The sequence below is a fragment of the Orcinus orca genome, chromosome 9, assembly GCF_937001465.1.
Source record: "Orcinus orca chromosome 9, mOrcOrc1.1, whole genome shotgun sequence".
Lineage (NCBI taxonomy): Eukaryota > Metazoa > Chordata > Mammalia > Artiodactyla > Delphinidae > Orcinus > Orcinus orca.
Genome location: NC_064567.1, coordinates 58,964,158 through 58,982,323, shown reverse-complemented (window position 1 = coordinate 58,982,323; position 18,166 = coordinate 58,964,158). Strand labels below are relative to the sequence as shown.

The window sequence follows — 18,166 nt, the reverse complement described above, 5'->3', positions numbered from 1 at the left end:
ATTACAATGTAATGAAAACATAATGGAGTATCCAGGAACCACAACCAAAATCTGTATTTGGAGGTAAAACCTCTCCAGACATCATATTTCATGAAAAAAAAATTAGTTGATTAATGGAGTCCACAAAATTTAAAATATAAGCATAAACAATTAAAATCAGAATTGTATTACTCCAGGAGAGACCCCAAATTCTCCCTAAAATCTCTGTTTCTTCAGCTTTTCCCTATCCCTGGAGCCTAAAGAATTATTTTCAACATCTTCTCTGCATAAAAAGGTAGGAAGTAATTTAATAGCAACAGGCCTAACAGCGCAAAACAAGGGCAACGATAATGTTTGATTTTTCTTACAAGTTAAGCAGAAATTGCTATTATAGCAGGTTTGTTGTTTGTTTTTGCAACATGGAGTATTTCTGCCAAGAGCTAACAATATTTTATGCATTTAAAGTGACCTTTTTTAAGAAATAAAGATTCTTCAGGAAAAGTAGTACACATGGATATGACTTACATATGAGCCAATGACAGCACAATTTTCAAACTTACCAAAATTTACCTGAACAGTTATATTTAGCTTGAATAAGAAGTACGAAAACAATGTACTAGAGTCATGAAACTCAAAGTTTAGAGAACTGCCTAATTCTATGAATTCATGGCCTGCAAAATTAAAATCTAGTATGAATTTTATTTTAGGGTCTACTTTTAATTCTTTTTATTATAGAAATGTTAATTTGTCTTGGTACTGTACATGAAAATACTTTTTTATGTGTCTCTCATGTTGATTCTATCCTATTTGCTATGCTTCTTAAGTTTTCTTATTGACCTGAATGTGTACTTTTTCAATTTCTTTTTGATTTACTCTATTTACTAGACACTATATCTTTTGATTTCTAGAGTTCCTGGATGTTTTTTCTCTGTAAAAATGTAAAATCTGTAATGGAATCCACAATTTATATTGAGTATCTTACAATCTCATCTTTAGGTCAAAACTAATTTTTAAAATATCCATTTCAGAAATGTCTTGCCTTGTTTCAATGATATAGCTTTAAATTTCAATATAAAAATTACATCTTTTAAATATTTTTCAAGACTATGTCAAAAAGATTAAAAAATAAATAAGTAAACCCACATAACTTAAATATTCAATCAGATTAAATAGGGACAGTAGCTCTTACTGAATTTTACAGTGAAATCAGTTCAAAAACAAGAGGAAGAAAACCAAACCAAACTAATAAAGAATGATGTCCTTCTCTGAAGTTAATGTGAGGTTTATGAGTTAATGTGCATTTACAAGAGTCACGTTTCCAATTCTGTTGCTTTAAATCTCTAAACATGAAGATACTAGGACACTCACATATAGAAATTTCCTAAAATTTTATTAAAAGCTAAAAGCTACCTGCTGTTTTCCCTACTCTGATGTGGAAAAAAGAGTGAGAAGAGTAATAAATCAAACCCATATTTCTTTACTGTTTAATGCATTTTTGATGTCACATGGGCAAAAATGTCAAAAGCTAGTGAGCACTGATTTTTTTCCCATCTCCCCCTCAGCACTTTTTTTTTTTTAACTCCAAAAAAGGCCAGATTTCTCAAAAATGTGTTCCCTGGTTTGAAACTGTGTATGTCAAGTTTCAGCCCAGAGCAAATGTTTATGGCTAAGTAATAAATCCCTGAAACTCAGGGTTCCTATGGAAGTGCTGACACAGCCCTGACTACCATGCAGCTGTATGAATGGCGCCACGATTGTATCTGCTAGAGATTCTTTAAAAAGTTTGCAAAATACTGTCTTGCTTTAAAAAAAAATAGCCAGAGAGAGTTTGATGCCAACATAAACATGCTTTTAACCCATTATGTGCTAATTTGCAGAAAAGCCATTAATAGAGACTTAAGATGCACGGCGCGGCAGTAACAGGAAATGCACTTCCAAACTTCTCTTGGACTTTTAACAGGACTTTAATCAATTCCATGAAGCATGAGTGAGAGTTAAAACTGGAGGGTGTTTTTGCTCAGAACTTAAGAAGGAGGTTGCAATGCTTTGCCAGAGAAGAGAATTTGGAGATTGGGGTTGGGGGGCAGGAGGGAATCCGTGCCAAGACACACAAAATACACCCAGTACATCTTAAGGATATTTTGTAAAAAAAAAAAGAGGGTGAGGGTATTTTAGTAAACTTTGACTTATTTTGTCTCTTGCTACACCTGGGTTAATGATATTCTATTCACCAGCTTAAATATATACATGTTCTTAGTAGGAGGTTTAAATGTGAACTTGCTTCAATCAAATTCTTTTAGAATCTCTCAGAAAGAGGAACTTGTGCCTTCTGTGGACGCCACTGTTAAAGATGCTGAATCTACTGCCTGCCTACAGCCGTACCCTACAACTTGACAGTAATCCACCTCACTCAGTGCCTGGGCAGGTTGAAGTGAGTCCCTATGACCACTCCTACAAAGTCCCCAGGGACAACCGTGTGCCATGCACTTCGCCAGAGCCACGGGCAAATCGAAAATTTAAAAATCAAATGAAATTCTAATTAGACTTACGTTGCTCTAAACTTGGGACATTTAGTAGGAAATATGGAAGAATCTTTTTAATCTACACTCCATTCTCATGGACACTCCATTTCTCAGTAAGAATGACAATCTCAAAATTCTCTTTTTCTCCATAGGCTGAAAATCTCAAAGGGACACAAAATTAGATTTTTAGGGAAACATCAGCTATAGTATTTCTTGCCTTTCCCTTTCTTTTCTTTTCTCATTATTGCTTTCTTGTTTTTTGAAATCCAGTGCTATTACAGGAGGACGGCTTTGTGGGCAAGTGTATAGGCTTTGGAGTCAACTCCAAATCCTGGATCGTGTACTTACACATTATGTATCCACGGGTACATTTTTAAGCCTCCCTTTTCCTATTTCTCTACCTATAAAATAGGGAAAATAATAGTATCTGCTTCAAAAGGATGTTGCAAAGGGTACATATTATCTCTGGAGTGTTAAGGAGAGAGCCAAGTACCTACTAAGCCCCTAATAAGTACTAGTCATTGTCATCACTGGAGCATGTAAAGGCTGCTCCTTCTGATATGGGCAGAGTGTGGAGGAAAACTTTTAATAGTATAGTTAATAGTGATGATCACGGTTAATGTTTCTCTGTAGATCACACGAATAAACCTCAGAATTTAGTGACATAATGATTATACCTGCTCCTTTCCTTTACTGTTATCATTAGGAATATATGATGGCGTGAACTAGATAACATGTCAATTGATAACAAGTGTCTTATTTTACTGCTATTACTGGAAATGTGACTGGACTTGTGGATGGTTCGTGTTTTATTTGCTTCTGTCAGTCAAAAAAATAAAGGATTACAGTTTATGTTGCTAAATGTAATGTATTGATCAATCACAGAAAACCTTCCACGCAGGAGGTATACGTTTCATTTTTACTTACCTCTATAGTCCCTTATGTCGGTTAAAAAGACAGCAATAAAATGATGACGCAATTTAGCTCCCACACCATACCTTCCTTCACCTCCTGTTTTTTGTCTTGATTTTCCAGTTCTGAATCCTGGCCAACTTTAGGTTCTACCATTTCCTCATCATCCTCATCCTCTAGAAAAAAGAAAGAGAAAAATGCATTATATTCTTTCCTTCAAATCAAAGCGTCTGGCTGATGGTGGGAGGTAGGGGCAGAGGGTAAAGTTCCAATCATTTAGGGCGGCTTCTAAGTAAATCAGTCCACGATGAATGCCCAAGATATACGTTCATGAATACATGAATACATTATCTCCAAAAAGGGCCTCTTTGAAAGTACCCCACGCTTCTGAGAAAACCGCCCCAAGTCGGCACCTGCTACATCCATCTCCAGGCCCTCACCACATGGGATGTCTTGGAATTGCCTCTCTGACCTCTGAAGCTTCTTCGGAGATGGGCCAGGAACAGATCTTAAAATGTTTCCACCTGTAGCACATTCTCCACAGGGGACACCTGCTGTACAGACGACTCATTTCCAATTTCATTCTCACCAAATTAATTTGGTTTTGACCTACAGGAAAGGGTTAAATACAGGTCTGACCCCAGGTCAAATGCCACTGGCAAGTAAACAACCTGGGGTAGGGCCCCAAAAGTCATTGCCATTGGCCTGGAAGAAAGCAACCAACCTGAAATGGCATTTACACATTCAGAGCAGTTCATGCATTAATGTGAATTTAATGAGCACTAACAAACGGTACCAATCGGCCACCACCGCCAGATGTTACAGTGCCCTTCCTGCCCTACGCAAATGTGCTCCTACTCTCTCTCTCCTCCCAAACTGCCTTTCTTGGAGGTCCCTTTCAGTGCAGAGTGCTTGAAATCATCAGTCACAGTGTAGAGGATGGAGGGGCAAGACAAAGTGTCACAAGAAAATCCAACTTAATGGAATAAAACAGTATAAAAAATTAAAACTTGCTTCCATGGTTTTTAAATATATTACCTTCACTCAAGTATTATATTGATTTCATTGGCTCAAATGGAGTTTAAAAGAAATGACTTCACTTCCTCCACCCCATCATTCATTCATATATCCATTCATTCAACAAATATTGATATTTACAGATGTTCTATAAGATCCAAAGCTCTATGGAGAGTCCCATTTCCATCACAATAAATCCTGAGATTTATAGTAACTCAAAATTTCAGCTCTAACCACTTAGAGAATGCATTATATATGCATATTTAAATGCCCAAACAAATATGTATAGCCTGAAAAGCAGCTGTAAAAGTTCTTGATTATATTAAGCAAGTGATTTGTGGAAGGAATATCCATTTTAAAAATATGGATATGTAAATATAGTATTGCAATTTAGATACTGAAATACAGTAATCTATATGCATGTGTGTAGACTGTGGAACCAACATCATTACTTTATAATCACACTAAATACATATTGGAAAGAATGTAAAACACTTTTGAGGAAAACTGTCATTATTATGAACACATTAACACAGTTATTACTAATGCATTATTACTAACACATACCTGTGAGACAAAAATGTGCACTTAAAATTTTGAAAAGTACACTGTTACCCAGACCTTTAGACAAATAGACCTTTAACGTGTTAAATTATAAATAACACATCTAAATCTTTATATATAAAGATATTTCTGCTATCTTCCCATTAAAAGCCAGCTTGGAAGGTCCTGAACAAAATATTCACCTCGACATGATGTATCTTCCTGACCCAAAGACCTAACACAATGCCCAGTGAGGCACTAGCGGGAGGGAAGTTTCCTCTTCTGGTAAACCTTGGATGGAGAGGCAATTTTCAAAAGACCACTAATCTGCTGGGAAGTAGCTCCATCTCTGAACCTTCTAGAGACAAGTATTTAAATCCAGTGGATTCAGCAGCCGTTCCCTGGCACTTACTAAATACAAGTAAATACAACAAATGCAAAGGTGACACAGCCCACGTTATGGGTTGAACTGTGTCCCCCTCCCCAAATTTGTATGTTGAAATCCTAACCCCCAGTACCTCAGAATGTGACCTTATTTGGAAATAGTGTCATTGCAGATATAGTTAGTTAAGATGATGGCATGCTGGAGTAGTGCAGGCACCAAGTCCAGCATGACTAGTGTCTTTATAAAAAGGGGAGATTTAAACACAGATCCACATGCAGGGAGAATGCCATTGAAGACGAAGGCGAAGACTGGGGGATGCTTCTACAAGCTGAGAAGTGCCAAGGCTGGCCAGTAAACCACCAGAGACATAGAACAGATTCTTCCTCATAGCCTCAGAAGGAACCAACCCTGCCAACATCTTGATCTTGGAATTCTAGCTTCCAGAACTGTGAGACATTCAATTTCTACAGTTTAAACTGCCCAGTTTATAGGACATTGTTATGGCAGCCCTAGCAAACTAATAAAGTCAGTAGCGTGCCTTACCTTCTATGATCTTATAATCTAGTAGAAGAGATAATGAGATATACAATAATAACAACTAAAGCAGTGATGAATGCTTTACTTGTATCATCTAATTTATTTATCCAAACTTGGTACTACCCACCTAATTTTATAGGTGAGCAGACAGTAATTCCCCCCAAAGAAACTCCCAACCGTGTTGAGCTTCAAGTTTTGTCTGGTTCTGCGTGTTTTGATCCGATCTGATCTTTAACCATTACGCACACTACCTCCCCACCCGCAGCTGTCATGAAACAGAAATGTCGTGGAGAAAAGCCTGAAGCACAGCAGGTGCGCTGCTCAGCTGCAGGGTAAGGAGGGGCGTGTGGAGGCTCTCAGAGGTGGACATCGCGTGGTTCACTCTCCCAATTCCCGGAGGTCAGCGCATGTAACACTCAACTGAGGAGAAGTTAGGTTTCACACCCTTGAGAGATAAACAGATGGGTTGCTTTATTTATCAAAACTATATATGCTACACCCACACTCTATTCTTCTTTACTTTGTGGAATACACTCTCCTGAGACCTGACCAGCAACATTTACTACAAAGCATTGCTGTATTCCTTCAGCCAGACAGATTCGCAGCTTGCGTGGGAGCAACATTTCAAGGGAAGTAATTGGTCTGAGTTCAAGGCTGGAGTCTACCACTTGCCAGCCCCTGACTTTACATAGTTCGTAGAAACTCTCTGAGGCCTTTTTCCTCATCTGCTGAATTGGGATAATAACCGTCTTAAAACACAAATTTATTGTGAGAATAAACAAAAGTATTGATGTGAAATTGCTTTTTAAACCACCAGGAGAGTTGCAAACATCCATACAGAGAAACCGTCAAACAAATGTTGCCTTCGCTTGTATGTCAGAAAATATTTACTGAGCCCTTACTATGTGCCAGGTGCCAGGCACAGGACAGGGAACAAGACAGACAAAAAAAAAAAAATTCTGTGCTCATGTCACGGAGCTTCCATGAGTTAGGGGAGAGAAACTGCAAACAAACAAACAAAACATACACTGTGTCAGGTAAGTGGGATGGGGACAGAGAAAGCTGAAAAGGGACATCTGGCATGCTGATAAGGGGAGGAAGAGGTGAAATTTTAAACAGAGTGGTCAGGAAGGGCCACACTGAGCAAAATCTTCAAGGAGTTAAGGCGTGAGCCACGGGAAGATCTTGGAGAAGCAAAACTAACAACAAATAGATTCTTCCATCTCACTCCATAGACCCAAAGGGTGGAATAGGTCAAGGTCTAAATTACTTTATTATCAGCTCATTTGACTATGGAAAACAATTGTGCTTTTTATTAGAACCACCTAGTTTGTACATTCACATTTTTTAGTTCTTAAAACGAAGTCAGTTTCACCAAATGACTTTGGCTAGTCAGCTTTAAATAGTATCAAGCTCTCACCTTTTGCAGCTATAAGGATTTTTGTTTTAAAAAATCCTGGAAGAATCAAAAGCAACATCATGACAGAAGCGCCCCTTAGAGCTTTTAGGAAACATATTATTCTATAAGGGCCTGGCAATAAAAAGGGCTAGACTGTGATAGAAGTGTGTTAGTTTATTTTTGAAGTAGGTGGGGAAATAGCAGGTTATCTAATTCTTTAAATACAAAATACTTGCCCAGAGAGTATGTTTTCAATGAGTTCTTTTTTTTTTCCAATGAGTTCTTATAATATGTGCAAAGTCCCATAATGAGATACTGTGAATAAAAGAGAAATAAATTTAAAAAACAGTACCTGCCTTTTTAAAGTAGTTACAAACCAGTTGTAGGCATTAATTTTGAGTGGCCACAGAATTCTTTGTCTATCATCCTTTTAAAGACAGAAAGTGAGTGTTTCACTGGATTTGTTAAGGAAATAAAACACAAGAGACTGGTTTGTTTCTCTGCATACTGATATGTTTGCCTTGCTCAGCAAAGAGAGTATATTTTTCTTTAAGACTCTGGTTTCCTTTCTGGTGCAATTGGAATTACTTCTGTTGAAACCATTTTCAAAACAGTTAAATAACTTTAAAGAAAAGGATTTATGTAGAACCGCTACAGACTACTGATATATGAGTTGTGCTACTTAGTTCATACCCGGTTACATTTCCTCTGAGATTGGAGGGAAAAAAATCACCACCCATGTACAGTTTCCTGTACCAGGTACACAAGAGAAAGTAAACTACTGGCAGAAGTTAATTGCCTGTCAGCCCAAGGGGCTAATTTCAAACAACAGCATCTTTTAGACATTATTTTATTTAGCACCCAAATTCTACTGTCTGCAGTTGTTGCCTTCTTTCTCTCTAGTTGGAAAAAAGTTTGCTCATCACGTCTCCTTCCTTAAGATTTTCTCAATGTCTAAACACAAGTAATCGCATGCCTGGCAGCAATTACACATAACACACCTAGTGCAAGGCCTCACCCCTTATATGAGCTCCCAAAAGGTTAGTTTCCTCCACCAGTGAGTGGCTGAGAATGAAGTCAATGTCACCCATTGGAATACGCCACAGTCCTCTGAGTGTTGAGCTGCTCTGATGGCCTCACACATTTGAGACTTTGGAAAGGAAGTGCAGGGGACCGTTCGTCACTGTTGGCAATACAACATCAAAATCCCTTTCTGCCTTGCGGGGGGGGGGGGGGGGCGGGATTCCCCTTGCACTACTGTTGTATTGGCGCCTTGCTGGACCCTACTTTATTCTCCTGACGTCCTGGGGAGACATTTTCCTGCTCTCCATTTCCTGGTGACCAGGACACAGGCAGGATCTGGGCAGTGTCCTAACAGGGGCTTTGCTCCTAACAGGGGCTTTGTCTCTGGAGCCAGGAGGCAAAGCTGAGGGGACAGTTAGGATTAACGAGGGGCAACGTGCAGCGGTGTCTGACATCCTGGCCAGACTACTCCAGAGCTCCACGGTCTGGGTTCCCTTGGTCTTGCCCTTTTCCAAACCTGTTCCTTCTGCCTCCTGTTGATTCTGTGAGTACCAGATTTCCTTCCAATAAATCCCATTGGACTCGGTGCCTGCTGCTTGCAACCAGAATCCCGAGTGATATGGGGTGGCCCTCTGTGAAGAGAAGGGCTTGGGTTTTATGAGGTCAGTGGCTTCTTGCTTTCCCCGGCTCTTTCAGGGCCTGCAAAACCCCAGGATAAGAGGGTTTGAGTGCCTGGCCTGAGCCCTTGACACCCTGCTCCTGGCTTTTCACAAGGGGGCTGTGGCCTCATGGAGGACCGCTAAGTCAGGTCAGGGGGAGAAGGACAGCAGGGAGCCGAGTGGGCCATTTCACTACATCCTTCTTGAAAGGGACAAGAACAAAGCAATTACCATATGACTTCGAATCGAACAGGCCAAAGACTGTAAGATACACAATTACTTTATGTACCACTAAGAAAACTGATTACTGCTAATTAAACTATAACATACATCAATTCTAATGTGAAAAATTGTGAATGTTGAAACTGATAAAATAATTAGTGGCTTAGAAATGAATAGAACGCTAGCTTCCAAAAGATAAAAGGGATGGCAAGAACACAGAGTCAATTCCAAATCAAACTTACTACTGTGCTACTGTTGGTGAACAGACTTGGCGAGATACAAAAGCTCTTTTTTTGTTTTTTGTGTTTTAGATGTATTGCACTTGACTTACGAGCAAATGCCCTAGTCACTTTTATATAAGTCTATGTATGACTATTTCAGATAGGGATTCTTTTTATAACATACTTAAAATTTTTTATAGAAAAACACAGTTAATCTCTCAAATTAAAATTTATTTTCGATTTAAAAAATAATGCACCTTAATGAAGATATTCTTTACAGTTCTGTCTTTGGCTTCATCTTTTCTCATATCAAATGCCACTCTGGATAATATTTATATCTGTCTTCCATCATCACCCACAAATGGGTGTCTCCTGCCAAGACATCCCTTCTAGGCTCCAGATTCTGTATTGTACATTCCAACATGAATGTCCCCCAGGCACCTCACACTCGACATGTTCAAAGCAGAACTCCCACCTTCCGCTGAGATCTGCTCCTTTGACTACATTCTCCATCCCACCTAATGGTACCACCTTACACATGGGTTCACAGTTGGATATCACAGTACCACCTTTAATTCATCTTTTCCATCAGAGCTTATGGGGTCTCTAAGTCCTCTCAATTCCTCCTCCAAAATCTGTCTTAGGGCTTCCCTGGTGGCGCAGTGGTTGAGAGTCTGCCTGCCAATGCAGGGGACACGGGTTCGAGCCCTGGTCTGGGAAGATCCCACATGCCGCGGAGCAACTAGACCCGTGAGCCACAACTACTGAGCCTGCGTGTCTGGAACCTGTGCTCCGCAACAAGAGAGGCCACAACAGTGAGAGACCCGCGCACTGCGATGAAGAGTGGCCCCCACTCGCCGCAACTGGAGAAAGCCCTCGAACAGAAACGAAGACCCAACACAGCCAAAAATAATATAAATAAATAAATAAATAAAGTGTGACTAGTGTGGCTAGGGAACTGGATTTAAAAAACAACAAAAAAAATCTGTCTTAAATCCACCTCTGTCTTTTCTGCACTGCCCTCATCCAGGCCATTGCCATCTCTCTCCTGGAGTATTACAATAGCCTTTTGACTGTTCTTTCTACTACTACCAGTCTTGCTCTGGATTTCTAGTAGTTTCATTTTTATTTAAAATATACACCTGTTTATCCTCTCTCCACCAAAAAAAATTCTGTAGTTTCCTATAAATTTCAGTATAAAACCCCATAACTTCTTGTCTCTTCTACCTCAGTTTGCATTTTGGACAATGCACAATCACCCAAAATCCTAGTAGGTACATGCCTCAAAGTCAATGCGCGTTATTTTTTTCTGCCTGTCCTGGTCTTCCCTCCAATGTCCAGGAGGTGATTATTACTAACTCTTTGTGACGCATCTCTGGAGCTTTAACACTTCCACGCAAGCAGATCTGTTGACCCCTTCCATTGTTCCACACATTGACTCCTTCCACTGTTCCCCCTTGTATCTCTATGATAACACAGCCAAGACCACTTGAAATTAGGTTTCGCATTTATCTCCAGAACCAGACAAAAAGTCCCTCAAAGACCCACGCTTGTTTGTATCATCAACGTCAAGTACGAACTCTAGCAAGAGCAAGATGGGTGATTGTTCTGGAAAGGGAGTGTGAACCACACCGTGTAGGACCTTGAATGACAGAACAAGTTTGGACTTCTTTCTGGAGATCAGTATCCCCCCTTTTTAATAAACATACATCTCATTTAATCCATAAATATTATTTAAATTTTCAAAAGGAATTCAAGGCACTGGAGATGCTAAATATGACTTCTGAAACCTCACTTATCTCCTTCCCAGCCAGCTCTTTATGTATATTCTAGTATATCTAAGGGGCGGTCTGACCTTTGATGAAAATTATTGCTGCCATCCAGCCCTGCAGAGAAACTGGAGGCTTTTAAAAATTCAAGAGACAAGGTCTGATTTTGTTTAAGAATATGGAGGCTGGAGGGGAGTGGGAGAGCCTGGAATGAGGGGGACAGTTAGAAGGTAAGCTATAGCCATAATCCAAGAAACAGATGATAAGAATTTGGCTTCAGTTGCCAGTAGGCGTGATGAATCGTACTGTGAATGTAGACGTGTGTTTGTACAGCAGACAGTGAGGGCTCCCGTACAGAACTCACTCAAGTCACCTTATCCTTGGACCAGCTTCATGTACAGTTTGCCAATTTCACCAGGAGTCCAAGGAGAGGCACCCTCCCGATACGTATCACGGCGGCCAAAATAAAGTATAGCATGCACCACTGAATGCTTACACAAACCAAGGTGAGCGCCTCTGTACTTTAAAAATATGCAGCAAAGACATATTTTGTGGGATTTTCAGTAAGCACTTTGTTAAATATACTACATGTTAATATTTAAAAAAACCTTCACTTTCTGGTCTAGAAAAATCTGGCCAGAGTAAAGAAAACATACATTTCTCATCGTACAGAGCACTCCTGTTAACACTCTAGGCCACATCAGTTCTCTCCTAAGGCTCTAACATGACAGTACTTGGAAAGTTTACTTCCTGATGGAATGTCACACAAGGCATTGCAAATGGGAGGAAATGAAAGAAAATATTCAAAACAAGAGAGGAAGCCAGAGAATGGTACTTTTTAGCAGCTGTTTCTGAAACTTGTAACTGTGCTGATATATAATGTGTGTGCAGTAAATGTGTGCTGAATTGAGTTGATGTGGATTAGTCAGCTTGCGTGGAAGGACAGAGACCAGGAAGGGAATGCCCTTCTAGAGATGTCCAGGCAGGAGCCCATGGATAACGTCAGCATTTGATGTTTGTGGATGGGAAGATGTGATTGATCTCTATTTCCATAAATTTTCCTCCTTAAAAACCATCAATGGCTCCCTATTTCCTAGAGCATCTCAACATTTAAGGCCAATCACTAGCTGACTTCAATTAATTCTCCAGCGCTGCCCAGAGCAGAACAGTCCTTAGCTCACCTGTGTATGAAATAGGCCAAATTTGTTGCCAGAAACCACCCCCCCGCATCTTTCCTCCCTTTATTCTTTTATATTTTTCAGGTCCCCATCTCCTAAGCTTTCTCAGGAAGTCATGGAGCTTTCAGCCGTGATCAGTTGAGTGAACTAATTCATACTAATGGATTAGAGAATGGTAACCCCAATAAATTAATCTCTAATGGTGCAGGAGCTGGGAGGAAGATTTTCAAACAGCCCAGCCACTCCTCAAATCGGTCCTCTGTTCTGCATCCTTGGAAGCAGAACCATCATTGCACAACTCCAGAAAGAGCACTCCCATTGTACTCTAAGTTAATAGGGACTCCTTGACTTGTACAGGGCACGGGTTCTTATTCTATATCTAGGTTTATTTGTATAGAGGCATAAATACACACACACACACACACACACATTTTGGGCAATAATTCAAAACACTAGAAAATGCAATTCTTGTCTGCTTGGAGAGGGAGAAGGGACTCCTAACTTTCTTTTCCAGACTTAAATCCCTTTTGCTGCCTACTTTTGATTTTGGACAATCCCATACCCTTCTCTTTGTTTCCTCTATCACTTCTTCAAATGTGCAATTTTGCACTTCCTCTCAGTGGGAGCATGGCTTGTGAAAAAGAACACTGGGGTCACAGGGACAGGGATGTCATCATACCTAACTTTCAGCAGCAACTATAGATATGTCCCAGAAAAAAGTAAATCTCAAGGACTCCAGGTACTAAAATGTCTGCTGTGTTATTCTAGCTAGTAAAAACAGAGTAAAATAAGTAGAAACCATTTAGAAACATTATTTTGCTTATAAAGAAACTGTTCATAAGGAAAACATGGTACCTTTCATCTTTAAGCCTGTCAACTCTGACATTTAATGTCAGAGCAGTCATCACATCCACCACCGCACATAGATGTCATCCCACTATTACATGTTCTCTAAGTGACTCAGTTATACATACACACACACACACACACACACACACACACACACATTCTTTTTCATATTCTTTTCCATTATAGTTTATCCCAGGACATTGAATATGGTTCCCTGTGCTACACAATAGGACCTTGTTGTCCATCCATTCTATACGTAATAGGTTGCATCTACTAACCCCAATCTCCCAGTCTATCCCTCCCCCTCCCGCCCTCCCAACCACAAGTCTCTTCTCTATGTGAGTCTGTTTCTGCATTCTTTTCGTTAACAAGAGAATCAAATCTTAATTCTACCTCTTTGTATCCCCTTCACTTGCACAACTGCCTCTGTCCTCTCCATTCTTCTCCCTCCTTCTCTTTGGTAAAGGCACCATGGTTGTTTATGTGGCTTACTGTCAGGTCTCCTAGCTAGCATTCTTACCTCCAGCTGCTCTCTATGCCTACCCTTGACAGCGTATGACAATCTACACTGTCAGATTAATGCTCTAAAAACAGAACTCTGCTCATATAAATTTCCCAGTGAAAGCCCTTGATAGTTTCCATGACATGAAGAATAAAAGCTGGATTCCTTGGCCTAGTCTCCAAGTCTTCCAGGGTCTGACTCCAACATGTGTTTCCTGCTGAATTGCCTCTACCATGTTAACCCCCTCTCACCCCTGTCAGTACACACACTCCAGTCAGCTGACACTGACACTGCGATTGCTGCACAAACTACCACATTCTATCTGTCCTTTGGTTCATGTTGTTCCCTCAGGCAGACTCTTTCCCTCCCTTCCCTTTACAAAATACGAGCGCCTAATACGTGTCAAGCACTATTCCAGGTGCTGGAATTAGAGCAGTGAACAAAGCAGACAAAACCTCCTGTCTTCATGGCACTTGCATTCTAGTGGTGGAGACAGAAATTTGACAAGATAAACCAGTAAAGTCTACAGTACGTTAGAGAGCTGCACGTGCTAAAGAGAAAAGCAACACAGGGAGGTGGTGGGTATCATAATTTTACATAGGTAGCTGGGAGGTCCTTACTGAGAGGTGGCATTTGAAGAAAAGACTCAAGGAACTCAGAGGTCAAGCTACATGGATAGCTGGAGAAAGCATTCTAGGTAGAGGAAGCAAAAGCACAAGGGCAGGATTTTGCCTGGAATATTCAAGGCCTTGAATACGTTTGTATCTTCCCCGCACGTAAAATCCATCTATACTTCAACCCAGCTCCCCAAATCTCTCCTGTTCACCCTTGTTGTAAGGGATTTCTTCCTCATTTAACCCTTCATAGCACTTGAGTCTGTCTTAACAACTTTCTCTATCCAATCAAAGAACTATCATGTTTAAAAGTATGACATTTATCATGCTCTACTTTATGTATATGTTTTTATGTTAAGCAAAGCACATCCCTGTACATGTCTGAATTTTCTTCTCCATCCAAAATTCTGAATTTCTTGGGATTAGGAGGCATTAATTATTCATATTTATTTGCCCCAATATGGGTGTTAAGTAAATATTCTTGGCTGTTTTAAATGTTAATAATGTCATTTCCCCAGTGTTCTAAAAAGCACATTTTCTCAGTGGTTTCTCCAATGTTTTAACTGGATCACAAATCTCTTCACTCAATTTCAAATTTTAAGGTTCCTGTCCTTGATCACTAGGTCTCATCATCATTGCCAGCAACTCGTCTCTAAACTTACCCAGCGAGTCCCTACACTCACTGTGAGGCTCATGGTCCTTTACTTTGTTTGGTGTCCTGATCACTGGTCACTAGGTATTTGCTCACTACCTACTGTATGCTCAGATCTGTTCTAGGCATCATGGAAAAACGACAGTTAACAATTCACTGAATCATATATGCCAAGCTTTGTGGTAAAGGTTTTATTCCATTAGCTTATTTAATACTCCTAACAACTCGTGTATAGAGTTCTCTCTATACATGAGGCTTAGAAAAGAAGATGATCAACAAGGTTAGAGCTAGAGGAAGAACAGAGTCAAGATTCAAACTCATGTTTTCCAACTCCCAAACTTCCTTAACTTGCTGCTAACTTGAAGCAAACAGTATAAAGGAAGAAAAGGGAACTGCAATGCATGTTGTGGCTCTGACCACCCAGAATCCACCAAGTCACATCTTTGACTAACAGTCTCTCTATTCTTCTTTGGTGGACCCATCCCTCCCCACTCTCAGCTAAGCAAATCCTTCCTAAGATTTAGAGGAACACTTTGTATCTGAGGCAGTGACCAATGCGACTAAATCTCAGTATTTCTCTTTGGACGATCAGTAGAGTGACCATAACATCTACTGTCCAAATTGGGATACTTCTCAGAGGGAATGGAGGTACAATTACTATTTAAGCAGGACTGGCAGGTGTAAACGAGGACAGTCTGGGCCATCCAGGATGTGTGGTCACCCCTACCACAAGGAAGTGGACTCCTCTGTTATACTGCACTGTGTGACTCTTCTAGCCAAAACAGGACACGTGGTTACTCTAACCATCAGGGAAGTGGACACCTCTCCTCCATTGGATTGGGTGTCATACTAACAATGGAACCAGAGCTGTCCTGGCTCCCCATATGGAACTTGAAAAGAATCAATAAATAAAGCATGGGGACTTCCCTGGCAGTCCCGTGGTTAAGACTCTGTGCTTCCACTGCAGGGGACACGGCAAGCTGTGTAGCGCAGCCAAACAAATAAATAAATAAAGCATGGCCAAGAGATGGATAGTGGTAACAGTTTGAAACCTAAATTGAGCAGCAGCTGAAGCCAGCATGTCCCTAGAATCTAGGGCCTAGATTTATCTTCATTAAGAACCAACAAACGTTTTTTCGGCTTAAGTAATTTGGGGTTGGTTTCTCTATCACTGGCAACCAAAAAAGTATGATTGGTCAGGAACTAGTAACTACTGACTACCTACTTTGTAGGTACTCTCTATTTCTCTTCATGATCTCTTTTAGCATGCACACTAGCCTGCAAGGTAGCATAGGGTTAAATGCATGAGTCCGGCTGCCATGCTGCTCACGTTCAGATCCTGTTCCTACCATTTAGTAGTAACCTTGGACTACTTACTTAACCCCTTGTGCCTCAGTTTTCTCATCTACTGATTACAAATTGTCCTCCTTGGTTAATGATGATTCTTTAATGGCTTAAGACACTTAAAGAACATTTTATTATTATTGATGAGGAAACTGAGACTCAAAGAGGTTAAATAAGTTTCTGAAAGTCAGACAGCTACTAAATTAAAATGGCAGGTTTTTTAACCCAAGTTTTTTGAGGTACCAAATTCCATTCTGTTTCAACTGTGTCTACACTGTCCCAGTTGCTTGGACTAAGCTGTGAAGGATGGAGATGTCTCAATGGGTTTGGAGGTAAGAATAAGCATAGCCAGTGGAGAGGAAACGTCGTGAAAGAGGCAAAGCAGTTTTGGAGCACAGTTGGAAAAAAAAGTTGCCACCCATATTCATTCACACAGACCCCAGCTTCTCTTGCCTATCCCAGTTTCAGTATTGTTTTAGCACCGTGAGTGGGTTATTTCACAATCCATGTGTAGATTCAGAAGTGTTCCCACCTACTGCAGGGAGGTCTACTTGAACAATCTTGTTTCCTCCAGTACGAGACTATGCCTCCAGGATGTGCCCTGCTCCATCTCTTACTAAATGGGTTACTCTGCCCTTTGCCAACACTGCTTCAACTGAGCTAGCTTTCTAGCTTTTCCTGATCTTGCCAAGAACTCTCATATCTCATAGCTTTTATACTTGCTGTCCCCTCTACCTGCAATACTCTTTATCCAAATATTCACATTCACATGTCTTTCTCATGATTTTCTTAGAGTCCCTGTTTGCTACGCAACCTACATAATAGAGCGACATGCCTCAGCCCATTCTGTACTGGCACACGGCACTTGTTTTCTCCTTATCCTAAGTTTTAAAAAACTTCATAGCACTGATAACTATCTGATTTAGTACATTTATTTATGTATGTATTTATCGTCTGTCTCCTACTACTTAGCACGGAAATTCTACAATGTCAGTGACTGTGTCTCTTCTTTGCTCTATACAAAGCACTTAGAAAATAGCTGGGTAGGTGGTAGGTGGCAATAAATATGTGTTGGACCATAAGATGACTGAATGCACAAAAGGACAGCAAGGCAGCACTGCACGTTGAAACCAACAACATATAATTCCTTAAGCCCGCAGAGCGATGGCAGTCCCTGTAATGGAAATCAGGGACCCCCCTCCCCCGACCTTGTTATGGATGCTTACAACCCCACAGATCTGGTTCCCTGAAATGAGAATTTTCTATCTCTTTAGCACTTTCATTCTCTAGAAGATGAAAAACGGATCTTCTGAGTGCTCTTTGCTGACTTCCATTTCAGCATTTTCTCGTTCTGGTGTCCCACCCCCACCCCCGAGAGAACTGATATATTTTCCATCTGGAAATACATCAAAATTCATCACAGTCCAATTCTCAGGGAAGATCATTAGCACATTTGTTTGCTTTTATCCTGGCATTAAGAACTCTATTTGGGGCTAAATTATTTCCCCTGGTTTCAACATCAAGTTTTCCCATTGGCTCAAATACGAAGTCCCTTGTCTGTCAATGTAATAATTTTCTATTAATTATGAAAGAAGAAAGCTAGCAGTTTGAGAGTCTTAAGGGAGGCATTTGCCTAATCCAAGAAACTGATTTTTCCAGTTACTTGGACTAAGTACAACTCTCAGTTGTGGTCAGATTCACAGATTTCAAAGTACCCCTTGTTTTTACTTTCTGGTCAGTCTAGACAGACATGGTTCATTCCTTCATTTTTCAAGCTGTTGAAACATCAAGTTGGTCAAAAGAATCTAAATCTCTCGAGAATGAACTGAGCAGCACTTC

At 40.3% G+C, this 18,166-nt stretch overlaps 1 protein-coding gene across 4 annotated transcripts in view; it reads right to left on the bottom strand.

Annotated features, from left to right (window-relative positions):
* The window catches only part of DYNC1I1 (dynein cytoplasmic 1 intermediate chain 1), a 497,106-nt gene that overhangs the window by 134,966 nt on the left and 343,974 nt on the right, over positions 1 to 18,166 (bottom strand). For all 4 annotated transcript variants that reach the window (XM_049715134.1, XM_049715135.1, XM_049715136.1 and 1 more), the window contains one exon: positions 3,500 to 3,589. In XM_049715134.1, coding sequence (XP_049571091.1) covers positions 3,500 to 3,589 — 90 coding nt within the window. The remainder of the gene's footprint in view (positions 1 to 3,499; positions 3,590 to 18,166) is intronic.